Source organism: Camelus dromedarius, chromosome 3, assembly GCF_036321535.1.
Source record: "Camelus dromedarius isolate mCamDro1 chromosome 3, mCamDro1.pat, whole genome shotgun sequence".
Classification (NCBI taxonomy): domain Eukaryota; kingdom Metazoa; phylum Chordata; class Mammalia; order Artiodactyla; family Camelidae; genus Camelus; species Camelus dromedarius.
In genome coordinates, this window is record NC_087438.1 from 32,028,912 (window position 1) to 32,050,547 (window position 21,636).

Here is a 21,636-nt window from a genome sequence, read left to right on the forward strand (position 1 = left end):
TTCCTGGAACTTCCTATAATATGTTGAATAGCAGTGGGAATAGGAGACACTACTGCGTTATTCTCAATCTTAAAAAAGAAAGCATGGGGGGAGAGTACAGCTCAAGTGGTAGACAGCATGCTTAGCATGAACAAGGTCCTAGGTTCAATCTCCAGTACCTCCTCCAAATATAAATAAACAAACAAACAAGTAAATAAACCCAATTACCTCCCCCTCATTAAAAAAAAAAGCATTCCACTTTCACCATTAAGTATGATGTTAGCTATTGGATTATTGTGTTATCTTCATTAAGTAGAGGATGTTCCCCTCTGTTCCCAGGGTTCTGAATATTTATCATGATTGAGTGTTGAATTCTGTCAAAGGCTTATTTTGCATCAGTTGCTGATATTGTGATTTACTTCCTTTACACTGATAATATGGTAGTTTTCAATGGTAGCTAATGATTGATTTTCAAATACTGAGCCAGTTTTACATCCCTGGAATAAACTCTACTTGGTCATGGTGTATAAGTGTTTTTATATATTGCTAAATTCCATTTGCTAATATTTTGTTAAGGATTTTTGCTCTGTATTCACAAGGGATATTGGTCTGTAGTTTTCTTTTTTGTGCTGCCTGGTTTTAGTGGAACAGTAACACTGATTTCATAAAAATTACTGGGAAATGTTCCTTCCTCTTTTATTTTCTGGAAGAAATTGTGAAGAATGGATGTACTTCCTCTTTAAATGTTTGGTAATATTCTCCAGTGAAATCATCTGGGCCTGGAAATTTCTTTTTAGATAGTTTTTCAATTATGAATTTAATTTCCCTAATAGTTGTAGAGCTATTCAGTTATCTTTTTTACATTGTGTGATTTGTGGTAGTTTGTGTGGTAATTTTGTAGTTTGTTCCATGTAAATTGTCAGATTTATGTGTGTAGAGTTGTTTGTACTGTTTCCTTACTATCTTTTTAAATGTCTGCAGGGTCTATAATGATAATGCCTTGTTTCACTCCTGATAATGGTAATTTGTGTCTTCTCTCTTTTTTCTTTGTAGTCTTGCTTCAGGTTTGTCAATATTATTAACCATTTCAAAGAACCAGAATTTTGTTTCCTTGATTTTTTTCTATTGTTTTTATTTTCAATTTCATTGATGTCTGTTCTCATATATATAAACTCTTTCTCTTCTGCTTGCTTTGGATTTATTTTTTCTTCTTTTTCTAGGTTCTTGGGGTGAGAGCTTTGATTGATTTAAGACGTCTCTTTTTAACATAAGAATTTAATGTTATGATGTCATCCTCATCATTTTGGTGTGTATTTTCATTTTCTTTCTGTTCAATGTAATTTTAAAATTTCCCTTGAGATTTCCTCTTTGACTCCTGGGTTATTTATATGTGTGTTGTTTAACTTCCAAGTACAGAGATTTCCTGTTTGCTTTCTGTTACTGATTTCTAGTTTGATTCCATTTTGATCAAAAAACATACTGATTTCAATTTTTTTAATTTGTTGATGTTTGTGCTATCCAAAATATGATCTATCTTGGTATATGCCCCATGGGCACATATTCTGCTGTTTTGTGTTAGTGTTCTGTACATATAAATTAGATACTATTTGTTATTTTATATACTAGCTATTTTCCTGTCTATTTCTATCAGTTGTTGAGAGAAGGATGTTGAAGTCTCCATAACTGAGAGTTTGTCTATTTCTTCTTTCATTTCTATTACTTTTGATTCACATATTTTGCAGATCTGTTGTTTGGTCTATATTTTCTTGGTGGGTTGATTCTTTTATTATTACGGATTGGCCCTTTCTGTTCCTGGTAATTATCTTTGCTCTGACAGCCACTTTATTCGATAGTGGTAGTCTCCACTCCAACTTTCTTTTGATTGAAGTTTATATGGCATATATTTTTATCCTTTTACTTTACTGTTTTTTCATTCTCTGTTTTCTTTTTCTTGCATTCCTACGGGTTACTGGAATATTTTTTAAAATTCCATTTTGATTTATCTATAATGACTTTAATTCTTGGCTTTGTATATCTTTGTTAGTGGTTGCTCTAGGTATCATATTATAATACATAATTTATTAGAATTTACTGATGTTAGCATTTTGCCAGTTTGAGTTAAGTGTGGAAACCTTATTTCCTTTTATGTCCCTTTACAACCCCATTTATAATGTAAGTATATTAAATATTTCCTTTACATTGGCAACTAGTTCAGACAATGTAATTTGTGCTTTAACAAACATAATAGAGAAAAATAAAGATAAGAAAGTCTATAGTATTGATTGATGTTTTCACTCTTTCCATTGTGTTTTCCTCTCTTCATGATGTCCCCAAATTTCTTCTTTTATTATTGCTTTTCTCTTTAGAGAACTTACTTTAGCCATTCTTTTAGGGTAAGTCTGCTGGTGAGAAAGTTTCTTAGTTGTCCCTCATTGAGAATGCCTTGATTTCCATTTCATTATGTAAGGATCATTTCACCACATATGGAACTCTGGATTTACAGTACTTTGAACATTTGAAAAATGCTGTGACACTTCTTTCTGACCTTGACGGTTTTTAATAAGGAATCCACTGTCATTCAATTTGTTTTTTGCTTTTTTTCCCCACCCGATGTTTCTGTATTGCTGCTTTTAATATTACTATAAGATTATTTCTACTTTTCACAACTTTGATTACAGTGTCTTGGCATAGATTTCTTTGGTTTTATGATTTATTGCTTGCCCAGTTTCTTGAATTTGTAGGTTTATGTCACTTGCCAGTTTGGAGAAAGTTTCAGCCATTATTTCTTGAAGTACTTCTTTAGCACTACCATTTCTCTTCTCCTTCTGGGACTCCAGTGACACAAATGTTTATCTTTTGTTGTTATCCCACAGGTCCCTGAGGCTCTGACCATGTTTTTTAGTCTAGATTATCTATGTTGTCTCAGCAATTTCTATCGTTGTCTTCAATATCACTGATTTGTTCTAACATCTCCATCCTGCTCTTAAGGTTATCTGTTGAGTTTTTTTTTATTTCAGTTATTTTATTCTTCAGATCTAAAATTTCTATTTGGTTCTTCATTATCTCTTCTATTTATTTTCTGATACTTTCTGTTTATTTGCTTTCTGTTTTTTCATTGGTTCATAATTGCACTTTTGAAGCATTTTGATGATGGCTGCTTTAAAATCATCATCAGATAATTCTGTTTTCATCTTAATGTTGGCACCTGTTGATTTTTTTTTCTTACTCAAGTAGATATTTTCATGATTTATGGTATAACAAGTGAGATTTTTATAGAAACCTGGGTGTTTTAGGTATTATGAGACCCTTTAGTGGGAAAAGGGTACTTCAGCTGGTTACTGTCAGAGTTGGAAATACAGTTTCTTTATTTTGCCTCCACTGACATTCAGGGAAGGAGGGGTACCTTGTACTTCCAGGGTGAAAGTGGGAATTCAGGTTTCTGCTAGGAGTGGGAGGGGTGCCTCATTACCACCAGTTGGGTAAAGGTCTCAGCTCCCCACTAAACCTTTGCTGCTGGTTGTAGGGGTGGGGCCACAGTGGTGGTGTTTGTTAATAATAGTTATTGTCTAAATGTTTTTCTGCCTTGCTAGATTTTTCCTTTCCTGGTTCTTTGGCCAAAGAGAAAGGAGCTTTCTGTATCTGAACCCACTGGTATGTCCAGGCTGTTGGCTCCTCCAGCACCTAATCTGGGGTATATGAGGAAAAAGAAAAATCAGTGAGGGATGGTATAGCTCAGTGGTAGACTGCATGCTTAGCATGCATGAGGTCCTGGGTCCAATCCCCAGTACCTCCATTTAAAATAAATAAATAAAAACCTAATTACCTCCACCCCACAAAAAAACTTAAAAAGAAAAATCAATAATTTCATTGGTGTGTCATACCCTGTCTCCCAGAGTTCCTAGTTGGTCTGCATTCTACTTTTCACCTTTCAGAATCTGTTACTGTTTGTTTAGTAAGGCCCAAGGTTATTAGCTATACTTAGGTGGAGGGAGGATAGGGGAAAATATGTCTACTCCATCTTTCCAGATGTGGATCTCCCCAAGCACTGTATTTTAAATCCAGTCACCGCCTGAAAACAATTACTCCCTTCAAATTGGCCTTACATGTTTTACAACACAAACACTTCTATATTAGCCATTAATCATTTTAATTTATAGTTAATTATTTCAATTGAGGTCAGAGTCAAGTATAATATGCATAGTGAAATATGCTATTATCTTCCCTAATATTTTTTCTTTTTTCCTTGACTATTTGGAACATTAAAATGCTCTATTTGGGATATTGATTCTCTCTTGTAGCAGTAGACATTTTTATAGAATTCAAATTTTGAAATATTTTGTAACTATTTTTGTTAAATCAGTTGAAAATGACACTGCAAAACTGAAAAAAATTTACCCAGGACAATAAGCAAATATGTTCTCTACATTAATTTCATTTTAAATGTCAGTTTATGTCAAGGCCATTAAATTTTTCAAATATATCTTGGTGTGTTTTAAAAACTCCTTTCAAACTACCTATTTGATGTGTCAAAATACCGAACCCCAGCTCTAGGCACATGTTTTGGGGGGCTTGAGAAGCATGAATTGTTTTACAAAACTTGAATTTCCAGTGAGTATAATCAAAGAAAAAAACTCAGTGTTTTCTCTTATCTAGTGCCTTTAAATTCACATTTAAGTGATTATCAAAATTTTTACATTGAAAATATATTTTCTAATACTTAAATTTTTAATTCAGAGTACATTTTATTGAATTTAATTGCATATTAGGCATATCCTTTGAGTTAATGCAACAAAATTAAACATTCTGATACAAACATTTCTGTGCTATTTATATAATAACAGAAAGGCATTAATGAGAATTTAGACACATGCTAAAAAAGAAAACATTATAATTATTAGGAAATATGTCATAATAAATCCATTTATGTCCTTGATTTTAAAAAAAAGCAAAGTTTATGGTCAAATTTCTGCTTTAAGAGACACAAAAGCAATTCATATAATCATATTTTATGATATTTTTGTAGCATTAAGTAGCATTATAGTTAATTACATACATAATAAGTCTATCATTTTCATTTGTTTATCAAATAAACTTTAGAAAAATAAGAATTTGTGCTATTTTCTGAAGTAAATTACAAATTAAATAGCAAAATCAATTTTTATGAATAAAACATGAAACATAACATAAAAGATAACACATCAAAATAATACATAGATTTTAACCAATACTCTGAACAAGTTTCCCTAGCATTCTCCCATTTGGGAAATGAGAAAGGAAGAAATATAGATGTTACAGGTTGATCATGTGATTAAAAGTAATTTTGACAATATGAGTCATGAGTGATCTTCACTGATTTAGTCAGTAAAATTTATTATAAAGGTATAATCAGGCATTCCTGATTTATGGAGAATCACACTGATATCATCATTATGACACATTAGTCATGAAGATAATAAGCAGGTCCAAAGAATTGTCCAGGTCATTTAACAGGCCACCAAAAATAGTACTTTCTTTCCTAGCTTCTCTTACAACTTGTGAATCATACTTTTGAATGCTAGTAAATCTTAATCATATTTCCTTTGGAAAGTAATAAATCTTTAAGCTTACTAAATTGTCTCATTATAGGCACATCTCCGTAGGGAAACTCACCTGGCATTTGCTAAACTTGGTTCTTTACTTGAAAGTGAATTTCTGTTTATTATTCAGAGTTGCAGATGTTACTGCTGTGCCTAGACTAGAACATCCATAAAGTACTTAGACCCTACCTGCAGGCTAAAAATGTGACTTACAGTCTGTCTTCTGTCTGTCCTTGTAAAATTATAAATAGGAGCTTCCTTCATTCTCAGTGTTTGGATGATAAATTTTATGGTTACACTAGTTATTGAGAAGTTAAATTAGGGGAAAAAATAAAGACTCTCCAGACAAACAAAAGTATATTGATTCCCCAGCACCACTGCAGGGACACAAGGAGGCCATAGCATAGGTACCCTAAGCCTTAAGAATAAAATTATGGAACTTATTATTTAACTGACCATCTAAAGGAATGAAATTTTAAGGGAAAAAAAAGATAGCTAATAGATAATAGTCTTATTTTTCTAAGAAGTACCTAAGTAGCAGGCCAAAGCTATTCAATGTAGTCATTAAACCTAGACTCCCGAGGAGGACTGCTTGGATTTCAGGCCTAGCTCCAAACACTTAATCTCTCAAGCTTCAGTTTCCTCATCCATAAAAAAGTAGATGATAATAATAGTTCCTGTAGAATAAGATGATATAGGAATTAAATGAGATAACACATTCCAAAGCAATCAGCAGAGTGCCTGCCACATGCTAAGCACTCAGCAAATGTGAGTTATTACTATTTAATAATATGATATACCCTCAATAAAAACTCAGTTGGTAAACTGAACATGTAACTGAACTTCTAGATATACTGCAGATACATTCCTAACTATCATGTGAAAGAAATGCACACAGATAGTTCCAGTTTTATTTTTATCTATACTAGAGTAATACATTCAATTAATTAAAGTCAAAGTAGATATTACATAAATATGTAGATTTAAGATTCCAGAATAATTGAGTCATTAATCTGTTTTTCATTCATTCAATAAATGTTAATTTAGAGCAAGCTATGTCAGTGTGCCTTTTAATTAATACTGGAACACACACTTGCACCTGCTCTACCTAAAAATGCTAATGAGAAGTCCCTAATTCATTGCATAATTGGTTCAGTTAGATAAGATTAACCTTCTATAAAGAAGTAGCTATGCAGTAAATAATTTTGCATAAATCTATTTAAATGCCTCAAAGATGAAGAACCAGGGAATTTGTGAGCAAAACTGACTTTTTTTCTTTTGAGGAATTTGATTAAAGATAAGCTTTCAGTGATCAAAACTAAACAAAAGCTTTCTAAAAAAAGGTTTAAGATAACTTTTTGAATTGGATTCTGAGATATTCTAAGGTACTTTGAGGTATTGGTGGGGAGGAGGAATGAGAAATTTAATGGAGTGGACACTAAAATCAACACTCACTACAACACCATGCAAAGAACTACAACTGCTAAAATTCTTTACATATATAAAGTCAGTACATTATCTTGTTAAAATAAAGGATAAAAATAAGAGTAACATTTGCACTGCTCATGAGAAATAAAGGATAACAGGAATTTAAATAAGTTGAAAGCAACATACCCTGTATAAGAGTTTAGGAATCAGAACTCCCTTTGCTCACTACATTATTACACATTATAAAAATCTGACAAGACTTTTTATTCTGTTGGCTATATGTTTTTCAAAGAAATAGAAGCAGACACTGAAGTGATAAAGGCTTGCTTATCTCTGTTAAAATATTTTGTTTCAATTTTGATGTCACAATTAAGATTGTTATTCTAAAAATAAGTATAAATTTACAAAATTTGACTTTTACATATACATTTATCCATTCAGCACATCTCCAATGTACTCCCTCTCTGTGGTAGGTACGGGTCAAAGAAATAAAAGCAGAATCCAGAGATATATACATGCATATTTGTAATACAGGGTAATAAGCACAAAGAAATGTGAATTATTTGCACATATGAGATGGTACACACCCAACTGGGTATGAGGGATCTGCCAGAAAGTAACATCAGATTAAAGTCTTAAAAGCTAAACTTGAGTTCAGTGAACTCGGGGGACAGCATTCTGCACAGAATCTCTCTATGTCAAAGCTAAATCAAGACAGTGGAGAAAGATTAAGAATTTGGACAACTGCAATATTAAGATATAGCAAAGATGAGCCTGTAGAGTTTTGGCATGGACGCTGCCACATTAAGTTCCATAGTAAGATTTGTGTTTTAGAAATATAGCCCAGCAGCAGTCCAAAAAAATTGATTAACAGAGAGACTGAGGTAGGAAAATCAAGACCTGAGCTAGTGCAGCTGGTGAGAATGGGGTGGGGAGGTGATGGGTGGATTAATGAGCTACTAGGAAGGCCAAAGGAACAGAGATTCATGAATACGTATTAGTTCACAGAGGAGAAAAAAATAGCACAATGAGTTCTAGGTTTCCTGAGGAAAAAGAGAGAGGCTATCAAGAGAAGATTTACATTAGAGCATAAACTGAGTATGAAAATATCTGGGAATTTTAAGACATCATTAAAGCTCTTTATTATGCTCAAAACCCTGTTAGCTAAAAGATTAATAGAATTTCCCAAGGGGTCTAATACATGAACATGGGGTAATTTTCCTACTTCAGCTTTTCTGCCTGCTTAGTATTTTCAGTTTACAATTGGTCATTTTTTAGTTAATCCACTCATCTCCATGAGGTTAGTTAATGAAAGCATTCCATTTTTAATCTAACAGTGGTGAAGTAATTGTCTGGAAGTCCTCCAGACAGACTCTGAAAAGCCAAAATTCAACTTTAATTTTTTGAGTATTTTTTCTCCTTACAGTTACTGAAAGTGAATTGTCTTTGCTAGGAAAAGCAGCAAGCACTGACACTTAAAAATTCAATTTACTAAATAAATATTTTAGATTATTTTACCTTAAGGCAGCAAGTTTTCTTGCTTGAAAACTATTTTAGCCTAAATAGTGGTAGCAAAACAGAAGAATGCATACTGCATATGAGCTACATATTGTTTCTGGTTTTGTATATATCCAGTCACAAGTATACTGTTTTGAATTGGACTTAGTTAATATAGCATATCTGACTAATTTTTCACTGAATTCAAATTGCTTAGATTAATTAAGTAAACTGATTGGTTGTCTGCCATCATATAGATACCACACAAGATCACTTTATCATATTAATAATTAATTAAACCAAAACAAATCCATGGCTTATGGCTCTGAGACAAGAGTAAGATGAAATCTGCCATTACTTAAAGGATGTAGTCTATTCAGCAGAACTTGGGAGGGGAGCATATAGCTCAGTGGTAGAGCACATGCTTAGCATGCACAAGGTCCTGGGTTCAACTTCCAGCATCTCCATTAAATAAGTAAATAAACCTAATTACCTCCCTCCCCTCAAAAAATAACTTAATAAACAAAAAACACCTGGGTGTATAATTAACATGGTTTACACAAAACACTGTTGCAACAAAATAATGAGTAGCTTCCAAGTCACACTTTATTCAGACCAGTAATATTTTTAACATTAGTTAAGATGCCCTATAAGGTATAATTTTCACTACTAGAATTTTATTATAATTTTCTCAGCCAGAACAATGTATAAATTTCTATATTTTTTTCCAAACAACTGAACTTCTCTTTTTCCAGCTTTAATCCCCTAGTCACCAACACTGTGGGTTCTTTGCCACCATCCCCAACTCTTCCCTCTTTGTCTACAGCTGCTCTTTACTCTGCTGCACCACAAGCAGGGGGACCGTGGACTCACCAGCACCAAGGATCCCCAGCAGGTTTCACACAATATTCAACCTAACCTAGTATCGTGCTATATGATATTAATATATTACCATTCAGAGCCATTGACAACTTTTCCTGTCTATTCAGATTCCACTGGGTTTGGTTACAGTGATTTTTATAAAATAATTCAGTTATATATGCAATAGAAACAAAGTATTCTATTTTTGTACCTTAGTTCTTTAGTACTTCTTGATTTCAGACAAAAGCATTAGTATTATAAAGCACTAATAATGCATTTTTAGATATTTAGCCAGCCATGGATACCAGGAAACCACGAACTACAGAAGCACGTTCTGTAACAGTGCTAACCTGTGACTGTGTGGACCTGTACCCTGCAATGTCAACACCTGCTGTAACTCAAGACAGCCAAAACCAGTGGCTTTAAAAAAAAAAGCTCTTTATAAAGACTAATAATCACTTTAGCCTGGTATAAAAACAGTGGAGATGAGTGGAATAAGACTGAGAAATCTGCTTTGGAGTGATGGATATTGGGGCAAGTGTATGGTTTTATTTCCTTGCCTTAAACCAATATTTTTGGAGGAAAAGTATGGGTTTTTTTGGTGGAGATTGTAGAGTAACCATCATTAACAAAGGCAAAAGGTACTTATTTCCCATTGAGGAGACTTTTTTTCAGTATGACTGAAGGATTGACTTTACATGAAAATTAATACAAATACTTCTATACATAGTAAACATGATTGGGGGAAAAGACGTTTTAAGAGAAATGGCAAAGGCTTTGTCTTTAATAGATTCTTTGGTTATAAGCAGGTCTTGAGTGACATTGGCTCTATGTACTATTTGGTTTTGCTGGTGTCTGTTCTTTGTGTCCCTTGAGGACCAAAATGTAATGAATTATCCTGGGTTACAGCTCATAGAACATATTTAATACAATTTACCTTGCTTTAATGCAAAATAATTACAGAATGAAAATATATCTTTAGATCTGAAATAGCATATATTATTTACAAAGCTGCTGCTGAGCATTTTGCATAAAATTTTCATCCTTTTAAAAATAGAAACTCGGGTGTTCTTAACAGGAAGCCATAAGCAAAGCTGAAATCTAAACTCTTTGTGCATCTTCCCATGACTCTTGACATGATGCTTCTCATTCATTGGCCCACAGCTTCCTGAGTTTCATAAAGCATAAAGAAACATAATTAGCATATCCTAGTTACTCTACAATAACTTACCACTTTAGCAAAGCAGAAATTTCTAGGAAGAGGTGATCCAAAGTACTGCCAAAACCAACAGTTCCTATTCTAAATACTCAGGAAAGAAAATGCTGATGAATTATGAAAATTTTGATTCTAATCAAAAAGAGAATCAAAAAGAGAATAAATAATTCTAAAGAGAATAAGCTAATATTGATTCATTCATAGCACAAATATATGGCAATATATGAGAATAAAATAGCAGAATTCATAAAGACTGAGAAAGAAAAAAATAAGACTACATTAAAAATTGTAAAAGAAACTAGCCTATGGTGACAGGTGAAAAAATATATTATCTGCAGTGCAATAGGTTTATTTTAGACTGGTTGTAACGTTCTCTGGTGGAAAAAAGATGCCATTTATTTTTATATAACTATATTTTCCTATAATATTGTAAAAAAAAAAGCATATTCAAGCACATACTGAATGACTAGGTTTTTTATGAAGCTAAAAAATGTAGATGGATTAATAGATAGCCTATGCATATTGAATTTTAGCTTTTATTTGAAATATCATTTAGAAGCAACTTACATTTTTTCTGTGCCTGGGAGCATTATTTTCTATACCATTGCTGTCATCTAATTTCCTGTATGGAAAGCAAAAAAGAAAATTGCTAGATGTTTACAGTGCAGTAAACATCAGTATGTCATCTATATCATGGCCATCAGGATAAAATATAAAAGGTCAATACAGACAGAACTCATTCTTCCTAAAAATATTTATTCATAATGTTGATTTTGTTTGTGTGCCATGGCTTGGGGAGGAACTGTTGCCACAGATGAAGGTGACAAAGGCCTGTTTATTTTCTGCAGAGGGAGAACTGCTTCTCCCCAGGCATGGTGGAGGCTTGGGTATATGGCCATAACTTATATGTTGCTTTGACACATGCAAGATAATAGCCAATCAGGAGATTCAGCCAATATGTGAGATATGGGTGCTGTAATTTAACATGTTTATTCACTGAATTAGAAGTTAAACATGGTTCTTTATCTACCCATTGTGCACTGCAACGTGGGCTCCAGATTAAGACAGGAATGTCAACTAGGATACATAATAACTACCCTTTTAGATGTTCTGGGAAGGCTTGAGCTCATTAAGCTAGTATCACCAGATAATTAATTCAACCACCTAGTCAATTATGTCAGAATTTGGGGGACGGGGTGCATAGGTGAGATTGTATGGATTACACATCTGAGTGGATCAGATAAATGAGTGAGCTCCTCATCGAACTGTCTGAAGTGACTAGCTTGTTTGGATGTTACACGCTTGGTACTATTTTTAAAAGTCATTTTCACCAAGAAACTCTACAAATAACTGGTATCTAAACATATATATAAACATCATATATAAATTTTATTGATAAATAATCTCTGTAAAGAAAAGTTTATCACCTAACCAAAAATTCTAAAAGGGCATTGGTAAAAGTTTGCTCTGATTGAGTACAAGTGTCCTTAATACTTGTATTAAATCTAAAGATTCTGAAATAACCTAAAGATGAGGAAACCAAAACACTGTCAGTGATCTCTGTGGAACAGTATAGGATGGAGAAAACAATGTACAACATTCCAATTATCAATAAATGAAAAGAAAATTAATTCATTATACTATAGATCAAATCAGTTTGACATTGCTCCTAAGATATTATAAGAAAAACTACATTTAAAATATTATTTAAATACAGTGGACTATGCAAATGAAAATTAAATTATTAAGAATTGATCGTCTACTCCATACTGTTCAAGCACCATCCTTTCAGAGTCTGTCTTAAACAAACCAGAATGTGCTGAGACCCAAATGTGACTGCAAGGGAATGGACAGAAACACTGGGGAGGCTGAGCTGGGAGAATCTGGGCAAGGTTGTAACTGTTTCAAATACCTGAATGACTCCAAATATAAGAAAGGTAATAAACGCATATGAACCAGAAATAAAAAAACTTTGAAATCAGTGTAAACAAGATGTCCAAGTTCTTCAAAAAGCGGTTCAGTTCCCTTCCAACCATGAGCGTCTCTGATTCTTAGACAACACTGTTTTTTTTCCTGCCTGGGATTATGGAACTCCTGATACAATTATTTCATGCCCTTAATTCGGATAGAAGCTCATATCCTGTTGATTTATTTTACCTGCTGTGTGTGAATTGAGTAAAAAATAACTTTTTGAATAGTATCTACACATCTGCATGACAACCGTCTGCCCCGCACCTGCTCTTTAACAGTGGCCGTAGCTCTCCCACCTCAGAGCCCCGACTGACTGACAGAGATAAACTTCAAGTGCTGTGTTTTGTGTTGGTGATGGTTGCTCAGGCCTCCCACTTCCTAGGTTTCTTTCAGCTGCTTGGATAGGGTCTCATTTTCCTGGTCCTGAGCCGTGGCCCTTTTACTCTGACTGAACCCTAGTCTTGGGCATCCCCCTCCCTGGGCTCCACTCTCAGGTCTCTGGTTTGGTGGAACTAGCAACTCCCACCTTCACCAAACCACATTACATCCCTGGTATTTTCTTCCCAGTTCTCCTCATGCTCAACTCTAAACATAGGGGACTGTAAGTAAAATAGTGGCACACTTGTGTATTTTCAAAAATAATGAGTAATAGAATTCTAGCCCAGTGATTTTCAACATTACAGAAAATCAGGATCAGTGACAGACACTTTAAAGAAATACAGACGCCCAGGCACAATTCCAGAGGTTTTGGTCCAAGAGATCCAGTTAGGTCTGAGTAACTGTATTTTTAAGGTACATCCTAAGTGATCAAAAATTATAACCAGGGTTGAGAATCATTGCTTTTACACAAATGATACTTCCTTATGGTTACCAAAGCCTATGCTAAGCTTTTTTACACACAGGAAGTCATTTAATCCGAAAACCCCATGTGGTAAGTATTATCATTAAACCCATTTTGTTGAGGAGAAAACTGAAGCACAGATAGGTGAAAATAAGTGGTGGAGGGGGATTCTGCTGCAGGCAGGCAAACGCCAAATGCCATTCTTAAGCACAACATGGACATGTACAGAAAGTAACAGACAGGTAATATACTCTTGTGCTTTTTTTCTCTAACTACAAACATTTCATTCGATTTCATCTTTATCTGTATTTTACTCAAGTTAAAACTAATCTGTAAAAAATAATACTTACAGCTGTTCAATTTGTTCAAATTCTTTCCCATCATCTGTGTAACAAAAGAAGAATTTAACTATTAAAATTGCTTTAAAATTCTTACAGAGCATATATGCGCAATTCAACTTACCCCTGAATTCAACACCCCCTGAATGCCTGTGCTGTTTCCCTTCATTGGAATGAAAGAGACATGCTACATTAGACAGCTGCGCCTCCATCATGCCCGCCTCCTTCCCTGTTCTCCCAGCTGCAAAATTGCCTGCAGCTTTGATCAAGCCTAGTTTAGTGCCTGAGATTTTCAAAAATAGGATTGATTGATTGATCTGTAACTATTTAAGTTATTAAAAACTTAGTACAAAATCAGGAAAGTATACAGAATATAAGACAAATTTCCCTAGGGAACCGTTGGTTTCAGTCTGTAATCCATCAGTTACAGGCTATAAACACAGAAAACTGACAGGATGATGTCTCTTTTATAAGAACTCCAGAATGTTTGATAAAACAATTTTTAAAATGAGTTATCTAAGTGAGAAAATAATTGTTTGTCTTTGAGATCTTTTATATTAAACAACCACAGAATTTTCTAATATTCCAGTACCAAATCACTTATCACCTAATTGGTGTGTTGGTACTCATATAACACCAAAGAAAGGATTAAAAAGGTATATTTTAACACTAAAAATGTTTAGGAAGTTGAAACAGTAAGACCATTAATACACACTCATAGCTCACTGTCACCAGTGATATTAACATAAACACCACTACAAATGACAAAAGTTAAAATTTCCCCAAAAACTCTAAAGCCAATGTATTAACTCATAACATGAGAATGTTATCTAAAAAAAAGTAATCCTACCTGAGTGCTCCTTTTTCTTTTGGGTGTACATTTCACAAAGCAGAATAATAGCCACTAAAAGAACCACCTCAGCAGCTATTGCAAGAAATGCTTTGAGGGGCACAAGATAACTCAGCACGACAAGTTCAATGTGTTCTTCACTCTCCCCTAATTGGAATATTGCATGGCACCAGTAAGACCCCCGATCTTCTTCTGAAAGTTGCATTATCTTGAGCCTTGTTTCATTAGCATTTTTTCCATTGATCACATACTTATCATTCATTTGAACATCAACAGGAACCTAATATAAGGAGACATTAAAATCCATTCTTATCATACAGCATAAAAGATACATGTCCTGAGTTACCTAGTTTTGAGTGAAAGTGCCAAGAAAACTGCTTATCAGAAAAAGGCATATTAAAATTTGTAAGAAGTTATACATACAGAGCTCAAATCTTACCAGAGTTTGATCTCTCAGAGGTAGCAAGCAAAGGAAAAGTGTACTTTGCTTTAAGTACTTGGCAATGAATGTTTGGAACTACAGTGTGCAAATCATTGTGAGGAAATATTCTATGAGAATTAGAAGTACAGAAAAATTTCAGCCATCCAGGTTTCACGTTCTAATCCCTGACTACGCTGTTCAAAATACTTCCTCCTTCACAAGCGCAGGCACAGATTCATTAAATCAGCTACTAAATTCATGCAGCTATTAAATCTGACCACTCCTGTAAAAGAATATCACTGGCTCTTGACACTGGAAGTTCCTCAGACTGGAACTGATGATCAAATCTTCAGGCTTTGATGCTGATAAGGAAGGAATGGTAGAAATCCCCTGTGAGCCTGCTATACGTGGGAGTCTGCACACCTTCTGTCTTACCATATCCAAATCTCTCTCTCAGACAAGTTGGCTTCTGAGATTCACTGGGTTTTCCTCAGCATCTCAAGAGCCATATGAAGCTGTCTGGGGGCTGATTATTTAATCCATTTAAATTAAATTTTATTCTCAGGCTAATAAGTGCTATTCTGCATACAAATATGCTTGGAAGTTATCTGATGAAGAACTGTCTGAGAATTTATTATTTGCCAAAAAATTATTGCAGCCTGGCTCTGGTGCACAACATTGCCCGTGACTCTTGCTACAGCGGTGCTCTCTAACTCAGAGCTGCTAACATCGAAGTACCACATGTTTCATAGCCACCCCAGGGAGTCTGATACAGATGGTCCACCTACATTTTGAAAAAAACACTTGACCTAAAGTTTTGACTTGTGTCCTCTTTCCTGCACTTTTCTCACCCTAATATGACACATGCTTAGGGCCAAATTGAGAGAAACTTAGTATAGCAAATGGAGAGAAGCACAAACTACATTCTAAATGTTTAATTTAACTAGATTTAGGCTGTTTTTTGTCTAGTATCACATATGCATAAATAAATTAGGCTATGTATTTCAAAAACTACAGCTGTTACTTATTTTTACAAATTTACATACTTTTTAAAAATATTTACATACACAATGATTGTCTTTCCTGAGCATCAATAAGATAGGTACAGATATTAATAGTTTAAGTCTACTCCTAAGTGATTTGAGCTATTTCTTTGAAAACTCAAACCAATGTTATCACAGAGTCACTCTTCAAGTCCTTCCTCTGTCGTCGACAGTGGTCTATGAGAGCATCAATGTTGTCTAAGAAAAAATGTAATATTTCATTGTAAAATCTACACTGTCTCAGACTGTTCCTTCTAGAGTTGACTGTACAGGACTTTAATTTCAATGCTTATTAGCACCAGGGCAATAGAAGTGTGTCCCTTAAAGGACACCCTAAATTTCCCTGCTACTAGAGGCTATTTGGGAGGAAGGGAATCAGAAATAATTTCTTAAATGCTGATGTTTTCCTTAATATCAGCTCTCTGAAAAGCCTTTAATTCTTTAAAAAAAAAAAAAAAAAGCCAAAAGAGGTCAATGACACTTATTGAATAACCCAAGACCTAAGTTTAAGTTATGATATTTTCATTCTCTTCTCAAATGGTGCCATTATATTGTATTCTATCAAATGTTTCCAGAGACAGAAGCAGGAGAAGAAAATTTCCTTTTTTTCCCCTCCTAGTTACTTTTATGGAATGATAAGAAAAAAAAAAACTTTTTTGTTGGGGTTATAGCTAAACTCATTAAAAAAAAATGAACTCTAACTTCCTTTCATAGAATTTAAATAAATTTCTAAATCTAAAAAACAAAGTACCAACTAATGAAACATTAAGAGCATCTTCAGATGTATAATGTAATATGCGAAAACATCACATGACAACTCAGTTCATCACTGTTTTTTCTTCATGAATACATATTAAAGAACAAGATAACAGGTATAAATAGTCCTAAGAACTCTGAGTGTATTATAATCTTATTATTTACCAAATAAAAATTTTTGTTTTCTTCAAATAAAAGAAATATGATCTTACCTGTACACTCCCATTACTACTGTACCAAGTCCAATTTAAAGGAAAACAATCTTGACATTTACACTTCAAGACAACTGAATCCCCCACATAATTGATCAATGGTTTGTTTTTTCCATGAAGTTCAGGGACTAAGAAAAATGTACAGAAATGATTGTCACTGAAAGAGTTTGAATAGAGGGTTGAAGATAATTTCTCCTTTCAGTTTCTCATTAATATGTGATTTTCTTTCTGTAGTTTTTTGTTCTGTATAAAATGAACTAATTTATAGTAGTTTGGATATATAGTTGGAGTAGGTAGCACAATATAACTATCAGTAATGTAGAAACAGAAGAAAGGTCTTCTATTATTAAGCCTATTAACAACTGTAAGTATTGTAATAAACTGTTACATGCTTTGGATAAGAAAGAAACTTCCTGTCTTCACGCCTATTCTTTATTCCAACCTACTAAGTTACTTTAGAACAATTTTTTTTTTCAAAGTTTACTTTTAGATGGCATTTGAGTGAAGGGACAAAATTTTCAGGACTTAAAATCTTTAGTGGACACATATTTATGAAAAGAGTTGGAGAAGGTGAAAACATGAGACAAAAGAAAGGAAATTTAAGAAAAAGAGAACAGTGTAGGAAAGAAAATGAGATAAAAAACAAGACTTAATATTCATGTGGTTTTTTAAAAAAACAAAAACTAATATTCATTGTGATAAATATTTTAAAGTTTGAAGCAGGTGCCATTAGTAATAGAATAAAAATAAGCACTGAATTTAGAAGAATTAAATTTTAAGGCTGTGAATATCTTTGTAAAGATAATTAAAACATAAGAACATAAGCAAAGCAATAAAAAGCCAACCAGTAGCCTCCATGGTGAAATCAGTTCCTCCTGAATGACCTCAAAGGATGTACTATAGAATGCGCACTTACGCTGGAAATACAGACATCAACAAAGATGACTTCTGTTGTTTTTTATTCTCTTACTAATTTTACCAAGTTTTGTGTTCTGTTTTCCCTTTTTATTTGTTTGGTTTGCCAGCAGAGAGAGGATGTGTGAAATTGTCTAAATTTTTAACTGTTGATAAATTTTATGGATGTTGTTTGATAATCACTTGTTATACCGTATTTTGAGATTTTATTTTGTGGAGGGTCAGTGTGCAAAATTAAAAGATCAATTTTAATTGCTAAAATTTGGTTTCTAGACTAAATACATTTTCTAAATGCTCTTGGCTTTCTACTACCCGAAGATAATAAGGGGTAAAAATAGGGTTGGAGAATAGCATTTCTTCATGGGTTCTGTCTTTAGGCGATTAATGTTACAATGTGGGAAGTTTTCTATTTTCCTTATGATTTACAACGGGCCTCAACACAGTTGCACATATCACCCTCTCCTTCATGAGAAATGCTGACCAGCCAAGTGTTAAATGAGGTACTGTTAATAATGAAAAGATACAAATAAGAAAAAGGTTATGTCACCAATGAAAGTATAATGTTCAAGTAATCATAGAAAAGGTGACAGAGCAATCTATAAGTCAGTGGTTCTCATACCTTCCATAACCAAGGGAATATGTTTTGATGAAACCAAATGATCTGCAATCTTACATTTAACCACAGATGAGAACTGTCAATCAGAATTTATAATCACTCCACTAATAGTTTTCGAGTACCTAGTACAGTACCACTAGGGTGCTCCTGAGGGAGGAATGAAGTGAGTACATGCAACTGGCGTGACTGAAGTCATCCCAGCCAGAAGGAAGTGATGAGCTGACCTTGCCAGAATATATTCTAAGCACTCTGTTTGAGGCACCATTAGTCTGAGGGACATTAGGAGAAATGTGGTTAATAGGTTCCATTTCAAAGATCAGGTTATGAGTGTTTGAAGGAGTCAGCACAATGTGACAGTGATGTGACAAATATAAAATTTGGGTCCAGGAAATATTTGAATTAGACTTATAGCTTCAGTGTCACTAGTGTTGAGGACATAGGTAGGTCAGACCCCCCTGTTACAGTGTTGCTGTAAAGAATTAAGTACAAGAACATACTACATAAAGTGCTTAGTGTAAACACAACAAAATTCAAGCTTTTGTTGTGATCGTGTACTGTTACTGCTTTCCTTAACTGAGCTTTCCTACAGTTTGTAATGCCCACGGCCTTTCTACCTTAGCCAGCTTAATAACATGGATCGTTGTCATGTGCAAAAATGATTTCTAGGCCAGCTGGCCTTGGGGAACAGAGAAGAAATAAGACCTAGAATACAAGGAGAACCGGAAATTCATCCAAATTCATCTCAGAGCCATAAGAATACGTAGAAATATCCCCAAACAAGGAAAAGGGTCCAAACTGAGTCTTTTACAGAAAACCCAGCCCATCTGAGAAAGATGATTAAAAGAGATTAAAATGATGAAAAATTCAAGATGAATTCACAGGAAACAAGGCCCAGAAAAATGAAGAAACAGTAGCTTTGAGAGGCTGGTGATGGCACCAGTCCATCCCTTAATAACACATATTTTAAAAAATCTTTTCAATGAAGCTGTAAAACAAATTCTACTGCCTGAAATACATATTCAAGCCCTCAGCTAAAGCAGCTGAATAAGATTTTGTTTGTATAAGGATTACAATTGAAGTATAAATTAGAAAAATTTAAATCAGGAGCCCTAATTTCCACTCCTTACCATAAAGAAATCAGGATTAAAAGTTAGAAAATATTATTTCCAGTAACATGCAGTATATGGAACAGAAAGAATGCATGGAATAATAACTTCACATATTATTGTAAAACCCCGAAATAAGAAGGAAATGGCCCATTCACCACATATTGGATTTAACAAGAAAAGGCATAATAAAGTAACTAATATTTTAAGACACCATGAGCTAAATGTTTAAGAGAATTAATTACTATACACATGCGTTTTTTAAAAATAAAAGCAAAGAGGATCTCTCTCACGTAAGTGTTCTGCCCTATTACATCAAGCTACTTTTGTTATTTGTTTCAGTTTCCTCAGTCTGTGGCTACCCCTTCAGGGCCATTGGTAGACCCAGACAGAACTGTATTGGAGGAAAATAACCAATGTAAGAAAACTGGAAGCAACTCCAGGATCCAAGAGAAAAGATTGAGCATGTGTCCTGATACCAACATAACAACTATATTTTACATTCCTGAGAAACAAGACAATAAGTTTAAATGTGAAAATATGAAAGACCTAAATTAGGCTGAACCACAGAACATAGTATTTCTGTTTAGTTTTTCTAATGGTAGAGCCAGTTTCTCATTAGACACAGGAGGCAGAGGCAGCAGAAGGCTGGGCAGTGGTCTGGACTGAAGTCCCTGGTGGCCCTCAGTGTAAGTTCCCTCCTCTCATTCAACCTTCTAGCTTTCCAGTCCTAGAGAGGAGGGTTGTCCTGGACTGATGGTGTTCCAGGGCACTGACTGGGCCTTTTTCTCTAGGACTGGGATTTTGGAGGTATAGCTAACTCAGCCTCATGCTCAGCATGTTTTTTCTGGTTCAGGAGAGTATATCCTCCTGTAGAAAAAAGTAAGTACCACACTGAGCTTGGACTGCGAAGGAACTGGTGACTGCTTTGGTGTAAGGTTAGGAAGACCTAACGGAAAAAATGAAAGAAGCGATCCAAGGACCTTATCAAGATCTGGGACAAAGGCTGGCCAATAATAAAAGGTTACTTTACTTTGGTATTCCTTTTCTGTGTGTATTTCCATATTTGAGATTTTGTTGTTAAGACGAATGATTGGATCAGGTGAGAATGGAGTTATTCTTGGGTCTCCTGACAAAATACTATCAGCTCAATACCACGTCCTAATCATACTTCATTCCAATACACACGGCACCTGGTGTGGCTTTATGACTAAATGAAGTGTGAGAAAACACATGCACTTGAAGGATAAAGTCCCACTTGGAAAGATCAACCTTACTTTAGGAGAGACCTCAACTGAAGACCTGCAGATTAGGTAGAGATTTGAGCTTTAGCTAAAATATGGATTCTATTCTGAAGGCACAAATTTCCTTCCAAACCTCAGATGGAGCAGAGCCACCCTCCCTGAGTTCCACGTGGAGAGGTACAACATGTACGTATTTGGCACTGCTTATTAACAGTGTGGCTCTGATGCAGTTACTTCTAGAGCCAGGATAGGCTCACTTAAAACAAACACTGCTTTGAAGGCAGATTATGTGACTGGTTCGGCTGAGCACTAGTTAAGGGCAAAGTTTCTGCTTTCCCAGCTCATGGATCTCCCAGATATCTACTCTATTTCTTGATTTCAGCATGCTTCTTTCTGGAAATTACTCAGGTCATGCTTCAGCAGGAAAATGTGTGTTGAAAAATGATCAAAATATTGAAATTCCCCAGTGACTTCTAATCATAAGTGGAAGAAAGGCAACGTTTCAGGGGAAAAACATGGCAGAAGATACACTGTAGGAAGCCTCCAAGAGGCAGACTCAGGAAGTAAAACTGGTAGCTGCAGGGGGCTTTTCAAGAAAGTCCTGGATATTGTTTAAGGTTTGGGTGAGGAACACATGGGTATGCTATTAAATCATCCCAATTAAATGGGGTAGAGACTGAAGATAACTGAGGGATGCTGCAGAAAAACAAAACCCAAATTCTATTTTCTTTTCATCTCTTCTGTTTTCTTGACTATCTCCTAGACT

At 34.5% G+C, this 21,636-nt stretch overlaps 1 protein-coding gene across 1 annotated transcript in view; it reads right to left on the reverse strand.

The window, feature by feature from the left end:
• Positions 1–6,452: 6,452 nt before the first annotated feature.
• The window catches only part of EMB (embigin), a 49,496-nt gene continuing 34,312 nt past the window's right edge, over positions 6,453–21,636 (reverse strand). Inside the window, exons 6-10 of the mRNA XM_064480519.1 lie at positions 16,990–17,117; positions 14,558–14,837; positions 13,720–13,753; positions 11,125–11,179; positions 6,453–10,509 (exon numbers count right to left, since the gene is read on the reverse strand). Coding sequence (XP_064336589.1) covers positions 10,492–10,509; positions 11,125–11,179; positions 13,720–13,753; positions 14,558–14,837; positions 16,990–17,117 — 515 coding nt within the window. The 3' untranslated portion in view covers positions 6,453–10,491. The remainder of the gene's footprint in view (positions 10,510–11,124; positions 11,180–13,719; positions 13,754–14,557; positions 14,838–16,989; positions 17,118–21,636) is intronic.